This window comes from Eleutherodactylus coqui, chromosome 8 (assembly GCF_035609145.1).
Source record: "Eleutherodactylus coqui strain aEleCoq1 chromosome 8, aEleCoq1.hap1, whole genome shotgun sequence".
Taxonomy (NCBI): Eukaryota; Metazoa; Chordata; class Amphibia; order Anura; family Eleutherodactylidae; genus Eleutherodactylus; species Eleutherodactylus coqui.
This window is the reverse complement of record NC_089844.1, coordinates 108,295,264-108,313,274: the sequence shown is the minus strand read 5'-3', so window position 1 is coordinate 108,313,274 and position 18,011 is coordinate 108,295,264. Positions and strand designations below refer to the sequence as shown.

The following is an 18,011-nucleotide window of genomic DNA, read 5'->3' as shown; positions in this document are numbered from 1 at the left end:
ACTAGCACGGTGCTACAGAAAATATAGATTCATCTTACCAGGTGATATTTTTCCACTGCTCAGTAATCCAATATTTGGGCTCTTTTGCCCTTTCATTTTTTTCTTTGACAGCAATGGCGCTGGAACTGATCATCTGCCCTTATAGTCCATCTGTTCTAAGGAACGAGTTGTACTTTCGGACACATTAGTTAGCTGCAAGCTGCAGTTTGCCTAACTATGCACAGTCTGTTCCTCAAAACCATTTTTAACATCCTCCTATGACCCCTTTCATCAACATTTGCGCAGCAAAAACCCCGACAGATGGGCTTTACTTGAAATACTGGCTAGTCTAACGCTGATGATCTAGCCTCATTGGAACTCACTAAGATTGCCCAATTTCCCCATTCTAACGTGGCTTCACACAGAAACTGAGCCGATGGAAAACTTGCTTACTTGATTTTATGCTGCACTCCAAGGTCATATGTCTAATTTCCATACAGGGAAGCATTAATTGTGAAAGGTCTGGTGTCTCTACTAAAGTGGCCATAGATTGTATGTTCATGGTTATATAATTGGGGCTTGTAGCTGAAATGGAAGACCCTGGAGATCAGTGGGGATTTCAAAGTACTAACCTAAATGGGGAGGTTTTGATACTGACATTCAATGTTAAATCATTTAACTTGTAGCTGTTTTTATAATTGTAAAAAAGAGTTCAGCTCTGAACAGCAATTTAAAATAAATGCTCTCCCTATTGTTTATGACTAGAGATGAGCGAACGCACTCGTCCGAGCATGATATTCGTGCGAATATTAGGGTGTTCGGGATGTTCGTTATTCGTAACGAACACCATGCGGTGTTCTGGTTAATTTAACTTTCTTCCCTGAGACGTTAGCGCTTTTTTTTGGCCAATATAAAGACAGGGAAGGCATTACAACTTCCCCCTGCAACGTTTAAGCCCTATACCACCCCCCTGCTGTGAGTGGCTGGGGAGATAAGGTGTCACCTGAGTATTGAAATCTGCCCCTCCCGCGGCTCGCTATGGATGCATTCTATATGCGCTCAATGGGGCCAGCGGCAGCAGCGCTGACCCCATTGAGAACATATAGAAGACAAATCCTTCTTCTCTGGCACAGCTGTAACAGCTGTAGCAGAGAAGAACGATGTTTGCCCATTGAATTCAATGGAGCGGCAATACAGCATGTTCCACTGAATGCAATGGGCTGCCGGCGATCGCAGGATGAATGGTCGGAAAGGGGTTAAATATATAACCCCTTTCCTGCAATTCATCCAGAAATGTGTTACACTAAAAATATATACCGGCGTATAAGGCGACGGGGCGTATAAGACGACCCCCCAACTGTCACCTTATACGCCGGTAATACAGTGGAGAAAAGAATAAAAATCATTACTTACGTTTTTAGATGATCTGCGGCGCTCCTGCAGGCTGTCACTCCCTCCTGGTCCACGGCAGAGTATTGCTTTCTCCACGAAAGACTTTAAATCCCTGCCTCCAGAAGCACACGTGCCTTCAGCCAATCACAGCCAATGACAATGATGTCATTGAATGGCTGTGATTGGCTGTGTTTCTGGAGGCGGGGATTTCAAGGCTTGAAATCCCCGCCTCCAGAAACACAGCCAATCACAGCCATTCAATGACATCATTGTCATTGGCTGTGATTGGCTGAAGGCACGTGTCTTTCTGGAGGCAGGGATTTAAAGCCTTTCATAGAGAAAGCTTGTCTGCCGTGGATTAGGAGGGAGTGACAGCCTGCAGGAGCGCCGCAGATCATCTAAAAACGTAAGTAATGATTTTTATTCTTTTCTCCACTGTATTACCGGCGTATAAGGTGACAGTTGGGGGGTCGTCTTATACGCCCCGTCGCCTTATACGCCGGTATATATTTTTAGTGTAACACATTTCTGGATGAATTGCAGGAAAGGGGTTATATATTTAACCCCTTTCCGACCATTCATCCTGCGATCGCCGGCAGCCCATTGCATTCAGTGGAACATGCTGTATTGCCGCTCCATTGAATTCAATGGGCAAACATCGTTCTTCTCTGCTACAGCTGTTACAGCTGTGCCAGAGGAGGACGATCTTTATGCTGACAGTGGGGGGGGGGGGGCACTCTTGCCGCTATTGTGGCTTAATAGTGGGACCTGTGAACTTGAGATGCAGCCCACCATGTAGCCCCTCGCCTGCCCTATCCGTCACTGTGTCATTCCCATCACTTTCTTGAATTGCCCAGATTTTCACACATGAAAACCTTAGCGAGCATCGGCGAAATACAAAAATGTTCTGGTCGCCCATTGACTTCAATGGGGTTCATTGTTCGAAACGAACCCTCGAGCATCACGGGAAGTTCGTTCCGAATAACGAACACCCGAACATTTTGGTGTTCGCTCATCTCTATTTATGACCAAAAGTGCTTTTTTGTTGCATTCCTTGTTTTTTGTGAAAAAAGCAGAATGGAGAATATTTATATCTTAATGCTGACTGTAATGAACCATAAACGTTAAAGATTAAAGAATAAAAATAGGATATAATTGTAACTACACTATAATTGTACAGTAGGTATATTTGCATTACATATTGAGGGCTTAGTCACATGGGCGTTCTTCCGCATGTCAAAAAATTTGCACTAGATAGAACCAATGCTTTTCAATAGCAGCGGTCACGTGTGAATTTCTACATGCGGAAAAACACCTGCGGCGAAAATTATAGGACACCGGTTCGCAGAACGCATGTAACTGCGTTCTGCGGCAAATCGGTGTTCTGTGTATGTGAAACCCCTGGATGCGTCACCTTGCGCTCAACGGGGTCGGCGGCAGCAGCGTCGACCCCATTGAGAACATGTAGTGAAGATCGCGATCCTCTGTCACAGCTGTAACAGCTGTGGCAGAGGAGAGCAATGTTCTCCCATTGAATTCAATGAAGCCGGCAATACAGCCGTCTCCATTGAAAGCAATGGGCTGCCGGCAAGTGCTGCAGTGATTTTCAGGAAAGGGCTTCAAATATAAGCCCTTCCCTAAAAAACAATCCAAAAATGTGTAAAAATTAAAAAAAAAAAAGTATACTCACCTCTCTGCAGCTGCCGGGGCTCAGCCGCGTCCATCCGGCTCTTCTGCTGCACTGCTCTGAGGACTTTTCAGCAGGCAGGGGTTTAAAATACCCACCTGCTGAAAGGGCTGCCTCTGATTGGCTGAGCACTTTGACCAATCAGAGGCAGCTCTCAGCTATTGAATGACAGCTGAGAGCTGTCTCTGATTGGTCTCTGCACTCAGCCAATCAGAGGCAGCACTCACCCTTTCATGAATTCATAAATGGGTGAGTGCAGCCTCTGACTGGCTGAGCGCTGGGACCAGTCAGAGGCAGCTCTCAGCTGTCACAGTGTCCAGTGACAGTGGGACTCCCCTCGGAGATGAAGAAATCCTCTGTCACAGCTGTAGCAGAGGATCGCGATGTTCTCTGTATGTCAATGGGGCTGCCACAGCTGCCGCCGGCCCCACAGGTGAAAGTCCTGAATGTGACAGCATCCAGGAGTTTCACATCCAAGGAATCCCCTGCTGTAGCTGTCACACCCGCAGCGGGGGATAGCGAGCAGCGCTCTCTGTGAGCTGATAAACGCTGCTAGCAGCGTTTTTTCCGCCGTGACGTCCACTTCGGTCACACAAATTTTTGAACGCATAACTGATGTGTTCAAAAATTTGTGCATCAAAACGCCCGTGTGACTGAGGCCTGATATTGTGGTATTGAAAATTGATTCATATTCTTAAATCTCGTGGTTTTTTTTCATTGCTAACAGGAAGAATTGAATCTTCAAGAAATTCCAGAAATGGACACTTGGAATTAATTGTGGATGACAAGGAGATCTACTACATTAAAGTACTTTATATTATTTCTATTACACTAAAAGCTACTGCATGTCTTACATAAGGGATCATACAGCTATCTTGTTTATCTGCAAATGGCATTTGGTTTTAGTACGTAGCTACTTTAACAGGGGGTTCCTGGGACGTAAAAACCGTTAAAAGGGTTTAAAATCAATAAAAATTGAATACTCACTTTTACTGGGAACTCCCTACGCAGCTCTGCTGTCCTGGTGCCCGTCGCACGGTACCTACAAGAACATGCAGTCACATGCTATTCACCGTGCATGTGACTACTCAGCCACCCAGAGGCTTCAGCAGACTTAGAAGAATGTAAGTGGCTGGGTGGTCAGGTGCATAATGAACGCACTTGATCGGCTGCAATTTTTATTCATTTTAAGCCCTTTTAACTTTTTCTTTTAGGTTCCAGAAAACCCCTTTACCTATTGCTGGTGTACTGTGATTTTATATCATTCCGTTTATTGCAGAATTCAGGGTTATCACAAATGATCTTCCTGATTTGAAACCCTCATAACTCACCTATAATGACACCCAGATACATATATATGACTACGTGGAGTGTATGTGTGACTCCCTCAAGGTGACTGTGTTTTGCACTATAACTTGTAGTATAGTGTATGGCCCCTTCATTTTCTGGGGAAACAATCATGGATATCTTGTTCTCGGACGCTACAGATATGGCTTCTGTCACAGCTGGAACTGGAAATCCCACGTTTCATCTTCCAGCAGGACAGAGTACCCTCCATTTTTACAATGAAATCAGAAGTGAGCTCAATAGGTGATTACCAAACAGGTTGTGATGATAGTGAACTTCTTCCTTGGCCTCCATGTTCCCCAGATCTTACACCTTGGACTTTTTGCTCTCTAGGAGTGTTAAAGAGCCTACATGCCACCCTTACCGCCCACCATCCATGATCTGCGAGGACGCTTCACAGAAGCCGTTACATCAGTCAATCATGATACACTACAACATATATGGTGGAAACTTGACCACGGGCTCAATGTGTGCCGAGTGACAAAGGGGCTCACATTGATCACCTCTTATGTGTTAAATGTATTTGATGTTGTGAAACAAAACTTTTTGAGTTTCTGTTTCCATTGATATCAAATTTATGTATCTGAGTGTCATTAAGCGTGAGTTGAGTGTTTTGAATTGGGAAGATCATTTGTAATAACCATGTATGTCCAGTACGTGCCGCACAGTATGCTGTACAAGATTTCACTAGTTAAATCCCATTTGAGGCCCTAAAAGATTTTAGTAACTATCTAGTGACTATTCATATGAGATGATGTATTAAGATGGATCTCTCCTTTCTCCCATGAAAAATGTTGTTTCTAGATAAATCCAAACAATAATTATAAACATTTCTTGTATTTGAACTAATTAAAAAAAATATTTCTCTGCCCAAATATTCCAGGACTGATGTTAGAATAGCGCCAACTACTGTCTTGATTCTGTCTCCACTTCAGCAATTGCTCCACCTGCTCAGTCTTGCTTCTCTCTCTGCTCCGCTGGATATGTGGAGGGATCATTGGTGAGGTGAGCGGCTGCTTCGGAAGTTTCTGCGTCTTTCCGGTGTCAGAAGAGATGATGAACAAGGGATGAGAGAATGAGACAGTGTTACTTCAGAGAGCAAGACTGACTAGGTGGACCACCTTGCTAAATTTACTGAGGTGGACCAGACACAGAAATGCTCTTCAATAGAAACAGCAGGTGGCACTATTCTAACATTAGTCCTGGAATATCTGGAGATAGAAACATTGTTTTAATAAGTGTAAATTAAAAAAATGTTTAGAATTATGGGCTGGACTTAAAGTTGTTCTCCCACTTGTAGCTGTCCTTAGGATAGGTCAGATCAGCAAAAGCAGATTGTCAGGGATCCACCATTCATGACCCCACTGATCAGCTGTTTCCTTATGGCGGTATTTGTGTGTATGGAACAGTCTCTCTGTGGAATCAGACAGTTCCATATATTGTGCAATGGTCCTGCCTCGAATTGCAGGCTGAGTTCCATTCATGAGAGAAACTGAAGTTTAGCCGATTGCCAACAGCCATCCGGGGACGGAGCTCCCGCTGGGAAACAGATATTGTTTTTTCCCCTGTACCGGAGGCACTGCTAGTGAGGTGAGCCCCTATTCATTTTTTTCCTTGAGTTCCATTCACTTCATTGGATCGGACTCAGCCAAGGAGCTTTCTGCTTCTAGCACAAACACTGCTCGTACATGCACTGCCTGGTTCTTGGAAACAGCTGATCACAAATGGCAGACGCCCATGGATCTGAAATTAATGACTATAAACAATATTTTTCATGGGACAACCCTTTAAACATTTATGTCATATACATTGGTTAAGGGAGTCTACGGGAAGAGCCGAACAAGCCACTTCTCCATTAAACTGTATTGAGTCTGTTGAAGCTGTAGAGTGGTGAACGAGGTCTTGTCTAGGACCTGCATCGGTTAGGTTTTTACAGCATGTCCTGGTATCAGTGGCACTGTGTAAATATGACACAAAGCAGATATATAACCTTAAATATGCTTGTCACATTTTCAAACAAACTCGACAGGTTGCAGATTAGATAAAATTAACCATTTAAAAATATTATTAAAATTCTGTAGGAGATGTGTCACTGAACAATAACGAGTTTTAAGAATGAATGTATCCTTGTCCATTGCAGGGGATGACCGATTCACAGACAGTTGGGGGAGAACAGCGATATTCTGCTCTGGCGGAACTGAAGTTAAGCAAACATGGCAGCCCCATCATCGTCACCGGAAACATTACTAAACAACTAGGGAAGAAGATGGCATTTTCTGCATCACTAAATAACTTACTCAAGGAAACAGCCTTTATCTCAGGTTTGAAATAGTCTTTGGTTCATTATTATGGAATATTTAAGTGTGGTAACTACAGCAGAGCTGTCTGCTAATATGTTGGAATGTGTCGGGATCTTGGAGCCCCAACTGGACTGAAAAATGTAGTTGACTGTACTCTTCAATACAACTGTATATAAAGCAATATACAGTGTGGTATACTATCAATGACCGATGCATGCAACTGTCTAGGCATATACAGGCAAATGTACTACTTGTACATGGGTGCAATGGCAAGGGAGAATCGGGCCGTTTACACCAAACGAATGAGTAAATGACGTCAGAGTTCGCTCATTCATTTGTGCAGCCTGTTTATACAGGCAGATACATCGTTGGCTCGTTCGACCGAAAAATCATTCAGTCTTTTACATTCGCTGTATAAGTGAATGAGAACAACTGAACAAGCCCTATTTTCACTGAACGATTAGCGAACGAGCCAACAATGATTTTTATGCCTGCATAAAATGAGAGGCCAACAAAAAGTGAACAATTAGACTTCGTCGTTCAGTTGTATTTCGACTAAACTAATGCAATTTCACTCGTTTTAATTATGTTTTTGAACGATAATCGTTCCGTCTAAAATGGCCTTAAGTGTGAAGTAATCAGGTGATGCGTCACATAGACTCCACCTACATCACTGCGCTGTGCTTGTTTACTTACTCTTCCTGCTGTACATGTTATAGTTTGAGCAGGAAAGCGCATCTTATGAACACCTCCTATGGCATAACTTGAGTTGACAAATGCCTTAAAAGTAGAGATGAGCGAGTGTATTCGCTAAGCTAAATTACTCGAGCGAGTAGTGCCTTATGCAAGTACATGCCCGCTCGTCTCTAAAGATTCGGGTGCCGGCACGGGTGAGCGGTGAGTTGCGGGAGTGAGCAGGGAATTGCGGGAGGAAAGAGTGAGAGAGAGATCTCCCCCCTGTTCCTCCCCGCTCTCCCTCGCCGCTCTCCGCCCCCTGCCGGCATCCAAATCTTTAGAGACGAGGGGGCAGGTACTCGAATAAGGCACTACTCGCTCGAGTAGTTTGCCTTATCGAGTACGCTCACTCATCTCTACTTTTAAGGCATTTGTCAATTCTATTTAGAAAGTGACCTTTTAAGTTTCCACAAATCAATTTCAAACTACTTTTAGCTAATTGGCACATTCTAAAAAAAGAAACATGAAATCTACATGTAACAATCTACAGTTTCTTACATAATAATATTGTCTCCAAGAAGCTACTGTTTTTAAATCCCACGTTCTTCTAATGCAGTACTTTTTGTATAGACGTTAATATTATGACTTGAAGGCTTTCCTGTTTTCCATTCTTCAAGAAGACATTTGTGACATTATTTCTTCTCAGCTCCTCCTGACAGTACCTATATGTTTTTTTTATAATAGCACTTTGTTCTTTTGTTTGCTCTTATTGCTTCCACGCAATACTGGTTACTGTTCTTTCCATGTTTTGTATCCAGGGCAGCTTAGATATGGAGCTCTTTCATCTTCACTGCATCATCTTTTCCACCTCCCTATTCCTTTGATGAACAGTAACTCTGTATTTTTGTTAAAAGGATTGTCCCACCTCTATTTGTTTTGCTGCAGGAAGTAGACACCTCCGTACACTGCGCAGTGGTCTGGCTTGGTACTGCAGGCTGAGTTCTACTGAAGTGAATGTCAGTTAGTCTGCAGTGCGTACCCTGGCCAATGCGTAATGTACTGAACTGCCTGCTTCCTGCAGTAAAATAAAAAGCCAAAGCAAAATGTCTCTATAAAGAAAAGATAACCATGTACAGATAGGTTATTTTATTGTTCTTGGCCCTCATCAATGTACACTAGATTTCTGTTTGGCTGGGTGATAGGCATGTGATGTGGTTTGAGAGGGGCACCATTTCCCAATGTGGAGAGCACCAAGTAGGCATAAGAAGACTTACAATTTGAAATACTTTTTGTACATCCTTAATTACGTTGCAAGGCCTATTACAAGGTTGGATATTGATTATTCCGCAAACATATTCCACAGCATCATCTATTAAGAAATAGTGGTGACACAAGAGGTACAAGAGCTAATTCTGCAGTGGCAGGCGATAAGGGGAAGAAAAGGTTTCGGCATCCTCCACATGTCCCTGTGGTAGCAGACATTAAATAAACAGTAGGGCTTGTTTAGTAATACTGTCTAAAGGTTAAACAGGGCAAACCTAGACTAGATAGTCTTGAAATGTGTCCGACTTATTACAGTAGCTCTGTTGAACGATAAATCTCTGGAGTTTTAACACTTTCTAGTCTAAGTTTAGACCACCTATTAATTAGTTGGCTTAATTTATGCCAAACATTGCTCCAGATGTTTGGTGCAATTTTCCGCAATCTGGTGCATTTTTTAGCACATGTTAAGCCTTATCACCTTTTTAATAAAGGAACGCCCCTCTGTCAGACACATCAAAAACGTTTCAAAAATTTGTAAAAACACATACCGTAGTAATGTGGCGCAAAGCATGTTTTACAGATTTCTTACACAATTTGCTCCACCAAACTGTCCAATTTTCAATGGTAAATAACCCCCAATGTGTTTGAAAGTGGAGATTCACTTTAAGGACATATAAATAGAAATTGAATAAATCATTCATTGGAAAAACTGAGTCGAGTTTGTCCAAATTTACTAATATGCATATTTACATTACGTTAATATAATAAAATAGAAACTGTCCTTTGTTACAAAAATATTTTTATTATTATTATTTTTTTTTTACAGTTTTAATTGACAAGAAGGCTGATGATAAGATGAAGCAATATTCATTAGAGAGTGAAGCTTATGTTCCAGGAGTATTTGGGTCATATAGTATTGGACTTCTGCAACAACGAGGAACTGTATGGTCAAATGCCATGAGAGTCAAGTATGGACTTTTAGGTAATATGTCTATTTAGTTGTCTAAAGACTCTACTGCATATTAGATGTTGGCATACTTTTTGTTGTTGGTTGAACATTTAATGCAAACAGGTCTTCATGATGTCCTATGACAAAGATATGACTGCAGAAAAATGGGCAGACAAAATATATTTTCTTTCTGTTCTTTATTGGGTTGCCAATTTATGATGAACAGTCATTGGCTTGCCATCCAATTGCAAGTTCAGGTATGCAGAACATGTTTGGATTAAGATTGGCAATTGATAATGTAATAATCCGTGCTTGCTTACAAGGACCGATGCAAACTGTAGTGGGATAAATGAATGATAATACAATCATTCAGGCCCCATACAGTTTCCATATTATCAACAGCACATCCCCTGTGCTGCCAACAAATGGTTATATTTTGACCCACATAGAAGATGCGATCAGCTGACTAAAGAGTATTTGCTTCTTTATCAGAAGGTTGCTGCATTATTTACACTGGGCAAATTTTAGGAGCTGTTCTCCTTGTCAAAGGGGTGTGTTCATACATGCTATTCAATCACTGCAGACACACTCAGAGTTGGATTCCATGTTCAACTAGACTGTAGTGAACTCCATGCAGCTGCAATCCCACCCATGATGGCCAATGGCTGAAAGGTTTTGCCAGTTGAAGGGCAGTATTACCTACAAACTCTTAGCTGTCAAGGGTGCAGGGAAACACCCCAAACAGGTAACGCCCAGTTGTAAATTTATTCATATGTTTTGGAAGAAATAACAGAGGAACAGCACAAGTTGAGATTCAGGAAGAGATACTATTTAGTAAGGTGCTGTTAACATGACGGGTCCTCTTTAAGGGACCAAAAAAAATCTAACCGAAAAGCATGTAATAATATTAGGTGCTTACATCAGGCTTCTCTGTACTTACTTGGAGCTAATGTTTCATTCCATAAATGGCTTCTTTAAATTGAATTTTTCATAGATTACATTACTTCAGGCTCATATATTCACCACATAGTTCGTGGTCCTTGGCACAAGCGCTGCTTTATAACGTTCATTTATCGTTTATCTTGTGCTTGGCTTGTTCTACGGAATCATTAGCTGTATTTTATAACCTCAGTCTCTAGCCAGATTCAGCTGTGGTTCAGTGGGATCAGTGCTGTCAAATCAGCTCTTGTAACACAATTTTGATTAATTTTCGTCTCCAGTTCATAACCCTGGACGGCGTTCCAGAGGGCACTTTCCTAGGAATTAAGATACAATTGAATGCAGATCTCATTCATTTACATTTGCCTAAGAGTTTGCTAAGATTACGTGACTGTTGTGCAATAAAACTGCTAAGGTGACCTCCCCTCTTTTCCATATTTCCAATTTATGGACGTAAGTGGTAAATCAATCTCGTTTTGAACTTCTTTGACCTGTAATTATTTCAAAACCTTTAATATTTGACTATAGATTTTTAGGACAATCTGTTAGTGGCAAATGCACGTTTCTTCCAACACGGGAGTTTCGCACAGGAAGTGTACATTTGTCTTTCAGGCTGTTTCATGAAAAAAAGTGTTTTAGCTACGAGCTAAGAAAGTACAAAGGGAAAGTGCCTCACGTGTGGCCTGATAGAATAGGGGAGGTGAGATCAGAAAGCCGAACGTCTCACCTGTGGTTTCTGGTTCACTTGGGCGGGGAGAATGAGATAACGTTGGTGGCTGCTTGTTTCTCTCCTAAGTGGGAAAAAACAGTTGAACAAGTAGTGCTTGGTATACAATAGTATGCGTTTCATCACCAAGGACCGGTGCGTCCTTAGGCAGTGGCCCGAGGAAGCCGCTGGACCTTGGTGGTAAAATGCATAGTCTATTAGCTTGCTGGAAAAAAAGAGTTCATTACGTACCTTCCTATTGTGTTCCGAGCACTGCTGACTAAGAAGTTTCCTGTAAATGTTCAGACTATTGTATAACACTTCAGGTTAAAGTCAGCAGGTGACACAAACTGATCTGTTAGAGATCTTATGTGTCACTACTTTCAGTTGGAGTGCTGGCAGAACAAAGTGCTTCCAAGTTTTAGAATGGGGGTTACCTGGTAGTTCCATATTTGTATTGTTAACTAGACTGTTTTCCTGAAAATAAGACCTACTTTGAAAATAAGCCCTAGCATGATTTACAGGAGTTTTGAGGATGCTTTAAATATTAGCCCTACTCCAAAATAAGCCCTAGTTACAGTTAATAAAAAACGTTAAGCATGTGATTTTGGAGAAGTGAATAAATATGTGATACTTTGCTTCCAATAAGTACTCTATATCTATAAACTTATAAAGTGGACCATAGACCAAGCTGCTTGAGGCAAATGATATTGCCATAAAGCCATAAATTATTTTTGCAGTGTTTTCTTTCTGTATCCGATATTAAAAAAGAAGATGTAGCAAAACTTGCCAGTAGAAATGTAAAAACAAAAATGTTGCAACACATCCTTCTCTTATGTAAATCCTATGATCAGGCTTCCAGAACAGCCAAGAGAAGTCTGAAAATATGAATGTCAGTTTTGCAGAATTCTAAACTAAAAATGTATTTCATTTTTTCCAGCCCTTTGTGTGACCTACGTTTTCTGTTTTTTATAGGTGATGCCAAATTTCTCCGCCATGAATGTGACACAGGCCAAAAATTTAAAATCGACACAGATTCTGAAGAACAGTACAAAGTTGACTTTGAGCATGAATTTCATTGCACACAAATTCAATCTTTTAACCACAAGGTACCAGACTGTTTGCTTAGTTTTACGTGTTGTCTTATATACAGAGGTGTTAACCTGGGAGAAACTTTCACAGGGTGATGGGAGTGCCTTTTAGAGGGTGTGGCTAACCTATGGGGTGTGGCTAACCTATGGGGTGTGGCTAACCTACAGTAGGAAAGGGAATGAGATAGAATACACAGGTCCCCCGGCTGGGATCCTCACCAATCAACTGATTGAAGGGGCTGCAGTGCTCCAGTGAGCGCCACAACCTCTTCAGTGTTTACATCTGAGCAAGATTGTGTTCGTACGCAATATGCCATATTATATATAGGGCCCGTTCTGAGTACTTACAGGCTTGTCTGATCAGATATTGATGGCCTGAGGATAGGTAATCAATTTTAAAAGGCTGTTCAACCCCATTTAAGAGGATTTCTGAGTACTGTTAAGGCCTCTACCCATGCTGTAAAATAACAAATCAACTGATACTCACTTCGCCCCACTACCAGCTCCGGTCTCTGCTGCATTTGTTTACAGGTTGCCTGTCTCATCCTGTAAACCTGCTGCTGCAGCCAATGACGGCGCTCAACAAGCATCTCTCAGTGCAGCCATTGGCTGCAGCGGCTTGTTTGTAGATGGCTCAGGCTGACAGCTGGATGTAAAGATGACTTCGGTAGACAGACCAGAGCCGACATAAGGGGATGAACGGGAAGCAGGAAAAGCTGAGTATCAGCTACTTTCTTATTTTACACTTTGAGGGACCCAGTCAGAGGCCTTCATACAACCCTTTTAAGGATTCCACTTTCTCATGGAGTGAATTAATCAAAACACCATGACATACTAGCAAGACTCTCGAATTCTGCAATTTACATCACAACCACCGAGTGGGCACACACAGACACACATAGGATATTGGTCTCGTGATCTACTGTATTATCATCTCATATGTCAGAGGTATCCTCAAGTGAGTTCAATACCAAATTCATCTCTGCCACATCTCTATGTATGTGCTGGAAGAGCACGCACATTTCTATTTACTACTGTCTATGATATGAATTGTTCTAGTATGAGGTCTAATTACCAATCTGATAAATGTGTTATAGGTACACTTACACCATGAAGAATATGCACCGCACATACATTCATACCTAGAGGTGAGCTATGGGAAGCACTGGGATGAAATGAACAATAAAAAGAAACTGTTCATCAGTCAGACCTTCAAGAACAACTCAAATCCGTCATCTTCCAGCTACTTCATGGAGGTAAATTACATTTTCGCATAGATCTCGGGTTGAAAGACGTGCTTCCAGTCTCCTTGTTCTGTGTTTCTATTAAAGAGACTCTTGTGAGCCTCATAAACTAAAGCTATGGATTCATAGGAGTCCAGGGATGACACTCCTATAGTCAACTGCCTCCCATTCCCCTGTTGTCTGCCTGCAAAGCTGCTGCTCGTTGTATACAGCAGACTACATATGTGTGCACTCATAATGACAGAACTAGTCCTCTTGATTGTGATCCTTCGCAAAAGTAGTCCATTGTATGGCAGCTTTGCTGTTGGATAGCAGGTGAACAGGGAGGCGGGTGAGTATAAAAGTGGCTTTCCTGGATTCAGCACCCGAGCTCCTATGAGCCCCTAACTTTAGTTAATGTGGTTCATAGGAACTGACAGGGTCTCTTTAAATATCTTTTCTGATAGTGACAATATGTATTTCTTTCAGTTCACCCTACAAGTTGCTGAGAAACAAGTGAACTATAGGACACAACTTTCACATACTCACTCGGCTCTGGAAAGCAATACCAATTTCAAAGTGCAGTACAACGACCGAATACCATTTGTCGCTGGACTACAGTGGAAGGATACATCCAAGAACGACCTTTACAAATGGGAGGGTAAAATAAAAAGATGATTTCTATTCCTATTTTTAGTCAATGTCAGTGCCAAACAGCTATACAATATGAGAAAATTGTAGCTTCTGTGACAATTAAGTGGAGTCTGTTACCAAAATTGAACCTCTAAATGGCTCACACCTCTATAAAAAATAAGCCCTGGGAAAGTCCTGTAGCCCCGCCCCTATATCTCCAAATATGGGGAGATATGTAAGAGATCCCCTGTAGCTTCACCTCCTCTCTCTCCCTGCAATGGGGGATTCCAAAGCTCTTTCTCGATCTTCTCCCATTGATTTGAATGGGGCCGGCGCTGCTGCTGTCAGCCCCATTGAAAACAATAGGCGATATCGCAGATTTTCTTACAGCAACTTGAAGTGAGTGAAAACATTGCAAGTGAGAATGTAACCATTGAAAATCATTGTGCAACGTCCCATAGGAACACCCCTGGACACTTTGTTAACGTGGGGAGCTGGGAGGGTTAAGTGATGGCTTGTCACAGCGGCACTTACCAGGCTCCTATCCCAGATGGATGACACACAGCCAAGGCCAGAACAGAACTGCAGGCCACTGTCAACACCTCTAAGGCAAGGCATGCCAATAAACAGGAGGATGGGGGTAGATGTATTTGTCATGGGTGACGCCACCGTTCCCACACACCGATATATCACATGGCAGAGAATAAACCTGGACACTGGTGTATAGTACCTCAGGTCCCCAGGAATGGTTAGGGCCCGGTATAAACTCTACTTGAAAGAAACTTTTTAACAACAATTTTGACTCAGCAATTCAGGTACAATTCTTCACAGTGCAGGTAAAGACACCGAGATCAGAGGTCAGGGAGGATACACAAGATGACATTTATGGAGGGTACTAGGATGACATTCTGGGACACTACAATTGGTTTCAAACTCATGCGTTTTCACTCACACTTGCATCGTGGGAAAATCTATCGCCAGTGGGGAAGAGCCCTTAGTGATTGGTAGGGGTCTCAGCACCCAGACCCCCACTGATCAATTATTCTGACATGTCTTCATAATTTTTTTTTATTAAGTTTAGTTATACTTTAATGCTGCTAATCCACAACTCTTTAGCACAAAGTCTACAAGAATAATGAACACGTTGCAGATTATGAAAAGTGTGACATGCTTGTTAATTGATGCAGATTTTTCTCAGGGGTGTATAAATGGAGTATATGAAACCCATTCATATGGATTGCTAGCTCAATTCAGAGGATTCTGTCTGTATTAAGAATTGGAATTTATGCATAATTTTTTTGGTTAGCTGAAAATGTAACTGGATCAAAAAATAAAGTAGTATATCTATGAGTCTATACTGTATATACTGATTTATATGGATTAATCATGTACGTCACTGGCTTCCGAAACCCCCAGTAATCAGCTACTACTGCTGGACAAAGATTCGATTGGCCATACTAATGTAGTATATAAAAGTAGCATTACATGCTGGCTGTTAATGGTCACTCATGTAATAAATAGTCGGGTCAGATCCTCTAGAGCAGGAGCCGCTCTTTCTCATCAGCTTCTTGCTCTGGCTCAGTAGAGGAAGGCCCCAAACAGGGTGGCACCAACTATGGTGATGATTAGATGGCGTATAGACAACAACTTTAATTATTAACTAAATGACTTGGCTATTAACAAGTTTTTTTTCTGACAAGCCAGTAGAATAGACGCTCCACACTTAATGCCGCATTGTCTTACTTTTACTCAGGGGCATTTACAATGGACACTCCTTGGTTGTATCTCTACTCAGCACTCAAACTGCACCAGTCTCAGCGATATGCCTACAACACCATCATTGAATTGACTGCTGGAAAAGCTCTATCTGTCAAAAACCTAGTGCTGGATATATTCTACAAAGATTCAGGAAGTGAGAAAGAGGGGAGAATTCATATACACACACCTACGGTTACTTACCTAAGAGTCAGTCTAACTTTAAGATTGTTTTATTTCCCAAATATCATTCAATGTTCTTGTGTTTAGTTGGAATTTATGTGCTACAAATGCTACATGACTTTGAAGTTACTTTTAATGTGTTATTGACTAAGCAGTGAAAGAAAATACCATGGCTATGTATTAAAAAAAGTGCATGGGTTTGTGGGCACAATACTATAGAGAGGTAGTGCTGTATCCGAGATGCCTCTGGGCATACAACACAAGACACAATAATGAGGCTGAGAGTTTGAGAAGAAGACAAGCACACTAGAAAGTTGATTTGGAGCTTATCATTGTTAGAAACAATTGGTTTGCAAATAAAATGAGCATTTATCGATATGTTATATAATGATAACAGTATCGGGATGTAGCAAACTTTAAATTGAGTGTGATAACTTTTTACAAGTTATCTTACCTTAAGCCAATGAAAAGTTATTGCTTTTATATCTTCACACAAAGACCATTTAAAAGTTATTGGAAGGTGATATAAATGGTGGCACAAGACTTTAGTAACATAGTAAGTCTCAAGTTAAACTTTGCTACATATGTAGTTTAAGGGCTCCTGTCCACGGGCGTAGCGATATCCAGCGGGAGATCTCTGCCACGGGAGTCGCCGCCGGGGACAGATGGACTCACCACGGAGAGTCGTGGCAATTCGCAGCATGCTGTGATTTAAATCCCGCAAGTGGAGAATCGCTATGATTCTCCATTCGTGGACAGCTGGGCTGCGCTTTCCATAGTAAGTAAGTAAGTCTATGGAAAGTGTTCACTGTGTTCCCCGGGGCCGGATTATCGCCAAGGGGAACGCAGTGAAAATTTGCCCATGAAGACATGCCAGTCTGACACTGAACCAGCAGAAAAAAATACTATAGCTGTTTGTGTGAACCAATTTTTAATGTTTATAGCTGCTATACACTAAAATTAACTTTTAATTACATTTTAAAGGTTATATCTTTATGAGTCAATAAGCATTATAACACCATGATCGTTTTGATATTTCTCGTCATGATTTACTAAGTATTATTACTAAGTTGTATTAGAATGTAAATAACAATGATCATCTGTTTCTTAGGCTTCTACTGTAAATTTTATTGGGAGCAGTTCTTTCAGAAGTTATAGTGAAATGGTGTCATTGTGGAATCAGCTGGTTAAGAATGAAATCCACCTAGAAAATAGTCTGAAAATGAAGACTATTTCATTCAAAATCAAGGGATCAAAGCAAGAGTTTAATGTGACAGCGGATTATTGGATCACAGATCTGGTATGCTCAATACTGTGTGTAAACTCACCGAATAGCCTTCCATGACACATGTATATTGTGATAAGGGTTTGGTCAGCAAGTGTGGCGTACATGCTGCTACAGCAGCATGCAAACCACGCTGCTTTAGGAACCAATAGGTTCCTATGGAAGTGGTCACACAGACCCTTTTTAGAAGTGCAGAATCTGTGCTTCTAAAAAAATGGATAGCGAGTGCCGACTTGCCTGTCAGCTCCGTGGTGCGCAGCAGTGCAGGGTGCTTTCCATATGCTCCTATGGGAGTCGTGGAAGCAAGCAGCCTGCACCATGGATGTGTGACCAGGGTACTTCACGGAGCTAGAAGCAGCCTAGTCACACAATCTTTTTCAACATGACAGCAGCGTGGTTTACACGTTGCTTAGCAGCGTGTACACTATGCTCGTCTGACCAAGCCCTAATGGTGCATGACATGTCTGTCCTGTCCTGTCAAGGAAACTGACACATAGATTCAGAAAAAGGGGAAAGGGACAGACTAAATGGTGTGTAGAATATAGGTGGTGGTGGGGGGGTGGGTTAAAAAACAAAAAGGATCTTTCCTTTTTCTGCCCCGATT

General features: G+C 41.7%; 1 protein-coding gene across 1 annotated transcript in view; it reads left to right on the top strand.

The window, feature by feature from the left end:
- LOC136577911 (uncharacterized) overlaps positions 1–18,011 on the top strand; it is a 235,001-nt gene that overhangs the window by 56,251 nt on the left and 160,739 nt on the right. The window contains exons 15-22 of the mRNA XM_066577827.1: positions 3,786–3,865; positions 6,546–6,726; positions 9,470–9,625; positions 12,213–12,346; positions 13,426–13,584; positions 14,041–14,212; positions 15,938–16,149; positions 17,234–17,422. Coding sequence (XP_066433924.1) covers positions 3,786–3,865; positions 6,546–6,726; positions 9,470–9,625; positions 12,213–12,346; positions 13,426–13,584; positions 14,041–14,212; positions 15,938–16,149; positions 17,234–17,422 — 1,283 coding nt within the window. The remainder of the gene's footprint in view (positions 1–3,785; positions 3,866–6,545; positions 6,727–9,469; positions 9,626–12,212; positions 12,347–13,425; positions 13,585–14,040; positions 14,213–15,937; positions 16,150–17,233; positions 17,423–18,011) is intronic.